Source organism: Haplochromis burtoni, unplaced genomic scaffold (assembly GCF_018398535.1).
Source record: "Haplochromis burtoni strain Fernald_Lab_line unplaced genomic scaffold, NCSU_Asbu1 Contig_74, whole genome shotgun sequence".
Lineage (NCBI taxonomy): Eukaryota > Metazoa > Chordata > Actinopteri > Cichliformes > Cichlidae > Haplochromis > Haplochromis burtoni.
The window spans coordinates 639,551-652,139 of NW_024582435.1; the positions used below are offsets into that span (position 1 = coordinate 639,551).

Below are 12,589 nucleotides of genomic sequence, written 5' to 3' on the forward strand. Positions count from 1 at the left end.
TGTGTGTGTGTGTGTGTGTGTGTGTGTGTGTGTGTGTGTGTGTGTGTGTTCAGAGCGAGCAAAAGAGGGAAATCACTCAGATTCAGTACGTGGCTTGGCCCGACCACGGCGTTCCCGACGACTCCACTGATTTCCTGGACTTTGTGGCTCTCGTACGGACCAAACGGGCTGGACAGGACCAGCCAATGGTGGTGCACTGCAGGTACGGCCATTCTGTGTGAACCATGTGACCATGGCGAGCCAAAGATTACAGGATAAAAGTTAACCTGTCTGAGCTGGAAACGATGGATGTAGTGAAACGAGTGACTCTACCAAACAGGTTTACTTCCAAGAAAAGTTCCAGTTTCCGTTACCAGAAAGTGATTTCTCTCCTTTCCCAGGTCTCAAATGTTTGAACACCTCTCACCTGCCCCTCATTACTTCCTTCAGGGCAATTTGTTATACCTTAAGTCCCGCCTCCTTCACAGCGTGGGCAGTACCGTGACAATATAGCGCACAAATGATATCCATAAAGTCTCAGAATTGTTGGAATTTAGCTTATTTGCTCCTTACAGAGATTTTTGTTACTTCGTTAAATAATTAGTGTGTGTTATTAACAATCAAATGATCTTGATTTTTTTCCAGCGCTGGGATTGGTCGGACGGGCGTTCTGATCACCATGGAGACGGCGCTGTGTCTGATGGAGTGCGGTCAGCCGGTGTATCCTCTAGAAATTGTCAAGACCATGAGAGATCAGCGGGCCATGATGATACAGACGCCTGTGCGTACGCAGCACCGTCCGCTTGCTCTCCGACGCTGTAAACTTTAAAAGCTTAAACGCTGCCTCCGCTTTTCTTTTCAGAGCCAGTACCGCTTCGTGTGCGAGGCCATCCTCAAGGTCTACGAGGAAGACCTGTTCAAGCCGCTGAAGACGGCCCTCTACCAGCAGAGAGAGAAGGCGGCCGACGAGAAGGAGGAGGAGCGCAAAGAGCAGCAGAAAGCGGGAGAGGAGCGAGACGAGGCGGCGACGGCAGAGAAAGGGGAGGCGGCCAAGGTGGAGATGCTGGAAGAAGAGCTGGACGGAGAGGATGACGACGAAGTCGAGGTGCTGGATGTGGGAGAAGTGACAGAAGAGGGGGAGGAAGAAGAGGAGGAGGAGGAAGTGGAGGAGCCGAGCGTCGCCAGTGCCACCAGCGCGACGAGCGAGACCAGCGCGAACCCCGATCCCGCTAACCCGTGACGTGGGTGGGCGGGGCTCACCGGGAGGAGGCCGGACGAGAGAACAAAAGCACTGTTGCACTTTAAGCTGACAAAAAATGAAACGAACAGACAAACTGACATGAAAACCTTTGGACGTGATGAGTTAAAAAACCCAGCTGTGTCGAACAGGTACCTTTAGGGGGAGTTGATGTTCAGGGTAACGAAAAGAAGAATCAAAGAATGAACGAGATGATAAAACGTGGATGGGGAGTTGCTGTAGTGCCATAAGTACGAAGGGGAAGGGCGGCCACTGTGGATGGAAAGCCTCCCCTCTCTCTCTTATTATTTTAGTTTTTTTAAGTCCCAAAGGGTTGCCCTGTCCCCTTCGGAGTGAGTCTGCCAGACGGACCTGCCTTTTTTTTTTTTTAGTGTCCTTTTAGCAGATAAAGAGAAAAACCTTATCTTTTGTTCCTCAGAGTATTTATTGTGTTTTAGTTTGTGTCAAACCCTGTCCACTGAACAAAAAAACGCTGTATGTTTTGTTTGTACAAGTCTAGAGCTTCATGCTTTCCTGATTAAATCTTAGGTAGTAAAGTAGTGTGATTCCTCTTCTTCGAACTACTTCTTTATTTCTTTTGATTTTTGTGGTTTGGGGGGGGGCAAAAACAACAACAGTGATTTAATTTATTGTACTTGCTTTGATCTTTCTCGTCTCGCCTCTCGTTCGGCGCTGGGGAGAGTTTGGTACTCGATCCTTCTGTGAGCGGCGTGTTTGAGCCCACAGACGCACACGTGGACGTCGTTTGGCGGGGGTTTTGATCCTCGTCACCACAGCTCCCGTCCGCTTTCGCTCACTTTCACGCTCCTGCATCGATTCGCTTCTCACTAAAAACCCCGGTGTCCTCGAGCCGGACAGCGTCCCTCCGACCAGAGGGGCGCACCGTGGATTAGGATTAATGTGGAGCCTGAAGTCTTCATCGTGACAAAGATGGTTTCTTTTAACCGAGCTGGATCCCGCCGGGCGGTACCTTCTGCTGAACCCGGTCCGAGCAGGTCATGTCAGTGTTTTGGCTTCAAATCATCAGGAAGCGCCACATTTTCCTCACTGTCTACCTGAAAACGCCATTCATGTTTTATATATGCAACCTGTAGAGCCCAGTTACAGATGTGAAGCTACAGCAACATAAACTCTGCTGCAATGAATTTGAATGTGTTCATTTGGTGATTAAGGTTTTTTTAAATTACACTGCGGGAAGTGAAGACGATTAGAAAATTCTTCAGGAATGTTCGATTGGCCACGAAACGAAAGTGATTGCCACGTCTCCTGCAGTATCCTCTCATGTTTCACACCTCTAATCTCTGGCCACATCAAATTCTAAATCAAATATAGTCATTTGAGTTAATTGGTCCATTTCATTTTGCAAAAGAAGAGTCAGACTTTATGTCTGTATGCTTTATGTGCGCCTGAAGCAGAGATCCTGGAGAAAGAAAGCCTGGATATGTTGACCTTGCTTCCTCAGGCTGGAAATACTGGTCTTCTTTATGCAACTCAGATAGTTCTTGCTTTCTTTGCACAGGTCTTTAATGTTTAAAGGAACAGGTAGAGGGTCAGACATCTGTGGGTGAAAGCTGCTACAAGTTTTGTGCAATCAGTATTGTTTTTTTTCACCCCCCACAGCGTTTGCACAATAGTAGCAAACTTTAATCGCTCCCTCCATCGATCTCCCCGCGTTTAGTCTTTTTGTTTTTTCAGCCCAGACCGGAGCAAACCCGGGTACATGCTGACAGTCCAGGTGGAAGTGTGGTTACTCTGAGCAGTCACCCGATTCAGCGTTAACCTGAGAAAAACTCGCTGTGAGAGGTCTGACAGCAGCCTGTGCGTGAGAGTTGTTTACAGAAGCAGCACAAACACAACATTCAGCCGATATTTCCCTTTTTGTTGGTTCTCTTTTCCCTAAACGATACCTCATCTTTGTAAGACATGTTTAGATTATAGGTGAGACTAAACGATTTTCGTATTTTCATTTCACAGAACCCAGGTAGTCGGTTTTATTTGTAAAAACCGGTGATGCTGCTGCGCTCGAGTGTGGCGATGAGTTTCATCTCGGCTCTCGCAGCGGATTCTGCTGGAAACCAATACCGCTGTGTGTGTGTGTGTGTTGTGTGTGTGTGTGAGAAAAATACGAATGTGTGTTTTCGGTTTTCGTCCTCCGTTACCTCTCCCTCTCTGTTCCTCAGCCATCTCTAACATGTACTTTGGCAGCTGTCTGCTCTCAGCCTGCTTGCCTGTAAACTGGAATGAAAGGTTGAGCCGTGAAGCCGCAGACCTGCTCGAACCTGATCTCAAGTTTCTGGAAAAAACAAGACAAAAGAAACAAAATAAGAAACAGAAAGGGAGCCTTCCTGAAGTGTGGTTTAAAAAAGAAACTGGTTGAATCTTCGCCTGTGAAACAATTCACTTTGTGCTCATGCCTCCTTTTCGAACAGCTGAATCATCCTTGGCCACATGTAGAGGTGGGATTAAGAAGAGCCTGGAAACTGCTTTCCTCTTCACTCTTTTCTTTCTTCCCTCCTCCTCCTTAATCTCTCCCGTGTTGCATCCCTCTCCCAAAATTGGCCTAACACACTTCAGTCATTTCTGCAGAGCCCACGCAACATCCACAGTTCTCTCCTCATTGTTTTCCCCAGCTGCCTCTCTTTTTGGATCATTATACATGGATCCCACTCTCTGCATGGCCTGGAGGCGAGTGACACATCCGTGCAGAATACCGTGGGTACAGTATCAAACAGCCTGTTTTCCACAGAAGGACAAACTGAGGCTAGTCATGGGAGGGCCGGCGATTTTTTTTAACTTTTGCTTTTATTGACAAACGCGCCGCAGGCCCACATCTGTGAGTGTGCACTCTGGAAGAAGTGAAGCTTTTGTTTTTGGCAGCAGAATTAAAAGTGCCACCAAAAAAAAAAATACAAAAAACTCGTCATGAGACGAGAAAACGTGCGGTGAGAGGTCGATGACGGAGGATTCGAGCCGTCTGTGTTCGACGTGTTTTTGTTGACACGTAATCGGTACTGTCTGTGTATCCAAGGTTACTGAGCTGAAGTAGTGTGGAGGGGCGCGGGGAGGGCTCGGGGTGTATTTTTGTAAAGATAACGAAGAAGAGACAGCACTTTGTAGAAGGCTGATTGGCGGGTAGTCCTACTGAGAGAGAAAGATGAGGCATAAAGCATTGTTCAGATGTTCTTCTTTTTAATTTATCTTTTTTAAAATTTTGTTTGAAAATAAGACACCTGTAGGGATCAAGAATAAAAAAGAACTAACTACACAGTGCCACTTGCTAATTTTGTGTAAATAGTACTAGAACATGTAAATATAATGTTGTATATGAAAAAAAACTTTAAAATAAAAGGGAAAATCATTTGTGAGCAGAAAGATTTTGTTTCTATTTTTATTTTTTTCTCTCCTTTGGATGATTCAAATGTGACACATGGTTGTATTTCAACAATGCCCTTTCCAACTTTTTTTTTCTTTCTCATTTTATTTGATAGGTAATCTATAACAGCGAGTGTTATATATAATGAACCACAACGTCATGAGAAATGTTTTACCGTATTATACCCTTGGTTAACTTCTACCTGTGTCATAAAATCCTTTGTCCTCAGTTGCTTGTTCCTCTCTGGTATCTTGGTTTTTACAGTGCTTTGGACATGTCTATAAGCTTGATTATGAACAATTAAAGCTTGTCTGTCAAAGCATGGAGACGTGGCTTCGGATCACCTTGCTTTTCCACACTGTAAAAGTGAGGTTGGGCAACGTTAGAGCGACCGGAGGCTGAAGATCTCGACTAGAATTATTTGGTGCCGTTTTAAGCGTAGAGTGAAGCCATCAGTCACACAAGGGAGACACAGTGCTGATGCTGTTAGTTGTAGCTGGTGAAAATGATGTTGGACCCCAAATGCACACAGTGTTAATATAGATAGACTTTCTGGGGTATAGCACCTGCCTCCATCTCCTCCTATCCCAGCATCCTCCTCTGTCACACCAACCCTCTGCATGTCCTCTTTCACTACATCCACAAATCTTCTCTGAGGTCTTTCTCTCTTCCTCCTGCCTGGCAGCTCCATCTTCATCATCCTTTGTCCAACGTATCCACTGTCCCTCCTCTGCACGTGCCCTGACCATCTGTACTCATTTCTTATCCAACAGAAGGTCTTAGCATCTTCATCTTTGCCTCCTCGCCTGCATCACTGCCGATCTCGCTGCCTTCTCTTTCACTCTCGCTGCCACCAATCCACTTCTGTCACTCACAGTTTTCTGGGGTATAAAAATCTGTTTGGGTTCCAGATGCAAACATGTGGTCAGTGTGCTGCATTAGGATGCAGTGCAGCAGTGCATGTGCACAATTTCAAAGGCACAAATGGTGCATATGCACTTAGTTTAGTGATATTCACCCATTTTTTACGTGCAGGGGGATTGGATTTGAGTGGCAAAGCTGTAAAACTTTGAACATTAATGTGCAAAAATCTGAAGACAGCTGAATCTTTTCAGATCTTAATCACAATAATATAGAAATGAATCAGGATAAGGCATTGTTTTAGCATTTTAAAGGCCTTTTGACAGAAGTCTGCCTGTGTACCTGGCCACAAAACCTCAAAGATGGGCTAAATTTAAAGGCACAGCTGTATTCATATGTGCAGGAAACAAAACTCTAATTTCAAATGAAACTGCATCAGTTTCTCAGAGGAGATGTTTGCTTTCCAAGTGCCTCTTTAGGTCTAGGGGCCAAGAAAGTTAAACCTATTTACTTCCAGAGTAATTTCTCGTGATATTTTTATTTTTCTTAAAAAGGTCATTTCCCGTTTTTCCACAGCGTTCATTACTTTCTGTCTAGATATAGTAATAATGTTTGGGCACACCAATTCCATTAAATGAACCAGCAGTTCCTACAGCAACCAGTAGGGGGTGCTGCTGTTAAACAGTGGCCATACTTTATAATTTGAGTTCAGAAAAATTAAATGAGTGGTTAAATCCTTAAAAGCGCTGCAGCTTTTCAAAAGCATGCAAGCTGTTTCCAGTTACACGTTTACACATATTTGATTTTACGTGTACCAGCTCAGCAGCCCCTTTCTCTTCTCTCATAAATAAATGAAGTAGAAACTGAAATAAAGTAAATATAAATTGCAAAGAAAATGACCGCTTAATGACTTTTTTTGTTTGTTCGTTCGTTCCAAGTGAGTAGAAAAGTTTAAAAAAGAAAAGGTGTCGCTTTAAAAATGCTAATCAAGTCCCTTTCTTCGGGATTTGTCGTGACGTCACTTCCGGAGGAGCGCTTGCCTCCTACTTTTTGTTGGGACCTGGTAGAGAAAATTATCCCGCAGAGGCACCGAGGCGGAATAAAACAAGGAAAAGGAAGATTAGAAAACCAGAAGTCACAAAGTGCGGAAATGTCCGAGGCTTCTGTTTAGCCGACTGCGATGCAGGCGGGCGTCCTTTCACCGTGAATTCCCGCGAGGAGGTTTTTGTAAGTAGCCCATCATTCAGACGTCCTCGGATCCACAAGTGTCTGCTGGAGCAAGTGTACGTCGGCTCTGGGCGCTAAACGCGGCGTTCGTTTTGCTGTGCGGGGCGCGCCTGCCCGGTCGGAGTCGTACTTCTTAAGCGCGTTGGTGGCTAACGGTTAGCCCGCGCGGTATAACGAACGCACACCTGTTGCTTTTGCTTACACCAGGTACTTGGGGCCTTAACTGGGTAAGGTTACCGATAAAGCTAGGGCTAATTTGATTAATTAATGTTGATCCAGTGGATTTTTTAAATTATCTTAGGTCTGTTTCGGACTTTTTTTTTTTTAGGAACTTGAAGTCACAGGAAAAAATAAAATATATTTAAAAATACGCACACTTAAGGTCGATTACCGTTAGCAGCTGTTTCAGACCAAGTTAAAACGTAAACTCTAACTCTGTTTTGGCGTGCTTAACGTTACTTTGCCTTCTTGATGTCAAATAACATCGCACATATTTATTTTCTAGATTTATTGTTATATAAAAAACGCCTTATCGATGAAATCCTCCCATCAGTCTTTATAATCTATTTGGGGATTCTGTTAGATGGAAAGAAAATCATCTGTTTGACACCAGGTACTCGGTTACCTGCCGTCAGTAATTACAGCCCCACCTTATCAGTTCTGTTTTCTTGACTAAATGAGCAGCATAACTTCATACAAAGTGACATAAGCTGTATTTGAATATCAGATTTTTGACAGCTTAGCATAAAATGTGTCACCTGTGCAGCTGTACACCCTAACCAGAGGACACACCTGTGTTCCTGTGGTGTAAAACTGTGACATCCATCCATGATCTGCTGTTTATCCCAGCCTAGATCACAGATGTCTGCCAGCTGTCTAAGCAGAACTCTCCACACATGTCATCCAGCCCTCCTGGGATGGCATTTAGTATTTCCTAGTTCAGTGGAGCACTTTACGTGGGTCAGTCACAGGGTTTCCCCCCAGTTAGCTAAAAACCACTCAGGAGGCATCCTAGTCAGATGTCTGAAACACCTCAGCTGACTCCTTTCAGGTTGGAAGAGCAGTCATTCTACTTTGAGCTCCTCCCAACCCTGAAGTGACAGAGTTCCTCACCCGATCTCTAAGGGAGAGCCCAAGCACCGTTCAGAGGAAGCTCATTTCCACTGATTCTACCTGCCATCTCATTCTTTCAACAGCTACTGGAAGTTGTGGTCATAGGGTGAGGTGTACGAACGTAGGTTGAGAGTGGGCACGCCACCGTGGTTAGGCTGACGGCCATGGCTCGACTACAGACCAACTGCACACAAAACTAATACATTTTTACCTTAATTATTAAAAAAAAAAAAATCTATACACTCTTTGATTTCAGGTGCGTACAGGTGCCCTTCCTCTCCCCCCGTCATGTTAAGTTTCCTGCGCAGGACGCTGGGGCGACGCTCCATCCGGAAACATGCAGAGAAAGCCCGGCTACGAGAAGCCCAGCGGGCCACAACGCACATCCCTGCAGCTGGGGATGCAACGTCTATCATCACCTGCCGTGTGTCTCTGCTGGATGGGACAGATGTCAGTGTTGATTTACCGGTAAGGAGTTTTTAAAGATACTTCCCATTGTGCCAGGAAAAGTCTGTCAGCTCCACATCGCACTCTCTTTTATAATTATGATCCTCATTAGAGCCTTTACGTCTTAGAGAATTTCGCTCGCTCTGCGCTCAGTCTTCTGTGAAACTATCAGAAACTGGTGGATGTTAAGTTTTGGGAACATATGCAGGCTTTCTCTGGGCTCCACACCGGCTCCTGGTTTGTGGACTAGTTCAGGTACAGAGTCCTGATTTGTTCATGCAGGTTCCTGTTATTTCTGACCTTTATGATCAATAAAAATATGGTTTAAAAAAAAAACAAAAATTATGCACCAATGCAAATCCTTACAAAGTAATTAACAACTTAACTGTTTAGATACAGGAAAACTTGCTGCTCTGCTACATGTGCTGCATACAGTGCTGAGTATATTATAAAACAGACTGAGAGCTACTCTGCTGGACAAACTATAATATAACACTATTTCTAAATTACCAAAAGTATATTTTTCTGCATTATTCTTCAGGGATGAGGAAAACTGGCAGCTTACAAGAGAAAATAGACAAATTTCCTGGGGGGAAAAGAGCAAATTTACCAAAAAAAGAACTCTGAAAATAAGTGGTCCTATTATTATAAATTTTTTAAATTAAGTCAAGTAATATTAAATTTTTGATATTGAGTCGTATAGAAATTCATAAAACTTTGATCTTCTCGGATTATTGACTCATAAGAAATATTAGAAACAATGTTATAAAACCAACCAACGCTTTTTACAGATGTGACAGAACAAAATAAAACTGTCCTGAACTAACAACACTGGTCACTATGTTGTTGTACACTGTAGAAGGCAAGTGTGCGTCTGTGATAGGACAGATATTTAGGTTGATATCAGCGCTCTAAAAATGTACTTAGCAAGGCTGAATAGCACGTTACAAAAATAAAAAATGACCCATTAACCAGCGCGCATGTGAGAGAGTCTTGTTTTTGGACGCGTCCTGATCCTTGCTCATCCTTGAAATCGACACCTTGTTAATAATAGCATCTGAGTGAATCATTCTTTGTGACTAATTGCCTTCAGATGGGCTCTTGACATAAACGGTGTTCTTATGTGGTTATGAGCTGGAAAGTGAAAGCAGTGTACCAGTGACCACAGTGTGCCTGTGTCAGTGGAGCAGTCCTGTTAATCCTATGAAGCGCGTGCTCTCGTGCTCCTGATCACCTGTAATTCCATGATCCTCTCTGGAGAACACGCTCGGTCACATGACATGCTGGTCACCACTCCAGAACTCACTCCTCCCCTTTTTTCTCTTTATTCGTTTCACTTTATTGCCTCACAGACGAGCGCCTTGCTGCACAGTGATAGTGATTGCACTTCTAGGACACTTTCCCCCTCGTGTGATTATTATTTTCCTGTCGCTTCATGTTCTTCCTCCCGTGAGCCAAAACTCCAGTGAAGCCAGAAGCTTATCTTGAAATCTGTCTTGTATAAATTCCAAGGAAAATGTGCTCGGGAGAAATCCTCCTCACTGTTACTGCCTGATTTCGCTCTCCCCGTTGTAGATGTTGTGGCTCAAACTGCCTGCTGCCAGCAGCAGTGCAGACCTCATTACAGGAATTTCTCATTTGCGAGCAGGAATGTGTTTTACTCAGCATATCTCACAGGTGATGTCACACATCTGAGCCCGTCCTCAGCCTGACCTGCCAAATCCTTAACGTGTAATCCCTCCTACCAGCTCAGTATTGTGCACATGAAGAGAGAGTGCCATTGTTTTCTTACTCGGTCCCTTAGAGGAATGTTATCTGCTTGGACGCGCTCTCTTGGCCTCTTGTTTCTGCTGGGGAATTGATGATTACAGGAATGTTACTACTCCAGCCTGTGCTTGCATTCATACATGTAGAAACTCAGACGTTTGGTGTGTGTGGAAAGCTTCTACAAATGCATTCCAGCAGGACCTTTTTCTTTATGTTGGGACTCTTTGTTTTTCCCCTCCCCAAGATATGCTTGTATGTAGCTTCTGCAAACACTCCCACCTTATCTTGGCGCACTCTCAATGATTGGGCAGCAGCAGACACACACTTGTTAACAGCCTTACTCAGTACTCTCCTCACTCGTTTAACTTCAGTTTGCAGTTACGATAATGTCCCCAGTTAGCTGAAATAGTTGTTTTTCAAAACAAGCAGCTCAATCTTGGTCTTGTTTGACTGTCAAACTTTTCTCCAGAAGGCGTTTGACTCGTGCTGTGTTCTTCTTGAACATCCTAATCCCTTTCCTGTCATCTGAGGGTGATTGTTTGGGTCTTCCTCCAGACTTTGTGGTCACACATCCAAATAAACTTGTACTTAAGTGCAGTTGTTTGAACTGATGATCGTGGAATCTGCAGTTGTTTAGAAATGGCTTCAAGGGATCTTCCCAATGTGTAAATGCACAATTCTCATCCTTAGATTTTAGGCTACGTTCACTCTGCAGGTCTTGATGCTCAATTCAGATTTTTTTATTTTTTTGTCTGCTCGTTCACACTACAAATAAAATGCGACAGCAAACGCGCTCTAGTGTGAACGCTCAAAGCGGCGCATGCACAAAAGAAGACGTCACACACAACGCGCTCTGTTTAGACCCAGAGCAACAGTATTGTTTGACTGATGGCCTTAATATAAAGACTTGTTTCGGACTTTACGTTTCCCAATTTTGCTTTAAGTTATAAAGTTATTTTGTTTTTACATTTGGCCTAATAATGATCCTTATTGCTGTTTTAGAGGAGCGCTGCTTCAAAGGATAGCTGCAGATTTCTGTCAGAATCTGCAGATTATACAGTACAAAGAAAATGTTCACGTTTCTCCAACGTTGTCTTCCCAACAGTTTCACTGGATGGACAGGAAGCGTTCACGATGTCTTCTCCGGCGCTGATAATTGGCGTCTGTCTTGTGTCAGTGACGTAAAAGACGGATTTAATGCGACGTGACCATCAAACAGCAGCCGCTTTTAAAACATCAGATATGTATCGGATTCAGGACCACATACGAAAGTGACCCAGATCGGATTTGAAAATATCGGATTTGTGCCGTTCACACTGTCATAGCATGATCGGATATGGGTCGCATGGGTCAGAAAAGTTGGATTTGATGCGCTTTTGCCTGCAGTGTGAACGTAGCCTTAGAGTTCCTTAGACTTTCCTGTTGTTCGGGAAGGTTCAAGGTCAATCTAATGACCACACTCATCGGATTGGTCAGTCCAGTAAGTGCTGTCAAACAAATGCTCTTCATTATGTTGACAAAGAGAAGCTGCCAGTTGTCGTCAGTCACAATATTAACTTCTCATCAACTTAAAAACACTGTAGAAAGTTCAGCACTGCTTATTAATATACATTATTGTGGAATACAGAAAAATAAAAATGTTTGTTTTGTTTATTTAAGATGTATGCTGTACAATAATTTCACCCAGAGAATGAACAGTTAAAAGAAATGATTGTAGCCTCTGTAAACGTCTGGTCACAGCTGTAGTGGATGACTCTGGCAGCTTAGCCTTCTGTGGTACTCGTGACACAGATCTGCTGATGATTAATTTTCAGAGTCAATTTTTTTTTTTTTTAATCATCAATTTTTATCATTGAAGTTGGAACATTTGTTTACAAAGCAAGCACAGACGCAGGCTATCAGCGTGTTAGTCCCAGCAGTCTTTTCTTTCGTGTCTGCTTCATATCTCATCCTGCTTTAATTAGATGTCATAGACGTCTCCCCTCTGTGCTCTGTCAGTGGTCCTGCCCTTCACTACTTTAAAGCCTGCCTAGTGTAGAGCAGTACCTGTTGACAGACGCTGAGGTGCTGCTGAAACTGGGGGTCTTTCTGATAACCTCATAATAAGCTGTGTCTCACCGGTGGGTTTGTCACTACAAAGTTATGCAGTTTTTCTCAGTGTAGTCATCAGAAAGATTAGTAAAGATTTGGAATAACAGGGATTTTCCAGTTAATCAGTTTGAGACACAGTCTGTTACCTTCTGTGACTGAACTCGAGTCCTGTGATTTTTGATCATTTGGATCACACAAATATCCGCTACGTTGGAGCTCATTACTCCCCAATAAAATGAAAAATAATTTCATTACAGTGCTGGTAATTTTATTTTGACTCTGACTAAAGCCTCGTTGGGGGATGCCCAATGTACTGTGTATGAAAAACTGAATAATAATGAAAGTTACTAAGAATACAAAAGTGTATTTTAAGGGGTTACGGAAGCACAATTAAAACGTTGTGATGTTCAGAGAGGACCTTTTTGTATTTGCCAGAAGCTGTGTGTGTGTGTGTGTGTGTGTGTGTGTGTGTG

General features: G+C 43.6%; 3 protein-coding genes across 4 annotated transcripts in view; all 3 read left to right on the forward strand.

The window, feature by feature from the left end:
* The window catches only part of ptpn4a (protein tyrosine phosphatase non-receptor type 4a), a 71,008-nt gene extending 66,399 nt beyond the window's left edge, over nucleotides 1–4,609 (forward strand). The window contains exons 25-27 of the mRNA XM_042221776.1: nucleotides 54–202; nucleotides 625–760; nucleotides 842–4,609. Coding sequence (XP_042077710.1) covers nucleotides 54–202; nucleotides 625–760; nucleotides 842–1,219 — 663 coding nt within the window. The 3' untranslated portion in view covers nucleotides 1,220–4,609. The remainder of the gene's footprint in view (nucleotides 1–53; nucleotides 203–624; nucleotides 761–841) is intronic.
* A 1,813-nt stretch (nucleotides 4,610–6,422) lies between these two features.
* Nucleotides 6,423–12,589, forward strand: part of epb41l5 (erythrocyte membrane protein band 4.1 like 5) — a 54,765-nt gene continuing 48,598 nt past the window's right edge. The window contains exons 1-2 of one of the 2 annotated variants that reach the window (XM_042221777.1): nucleotides 6,423–6,698; nucleotides 8,068–8,279. In XM_042221777.1, the coding sequence (XP_042077711.1) occupies nucleotides 8,100–8,279 (180 nt within the window). In that variant the 5' untranslated portion in view covers nucleotides 6,423–6,698; nucleotides 8,068–8,099. The other variant, XM_042221778.1, reaches the window with a different exon arrangement.
* LOC121811888 (tyrosine-protein phosphatase non-receptor type 4-like) overlaps nucleotides 12,418–12,589 on the forward strand; it is a 6,535-nt gene continuing 6,363 nt past the window's right edge. The window contains exon 1 of the mRNA XM_042221761.1: nucleotides 12,418–12,426. Coding sequence (XP_042077695.1) covers nucleotides 12,418–12,426 — 9 coding nt within the window. The remainder of the gene's footprint in view (nucleotides 12,427–12,589) is intronic.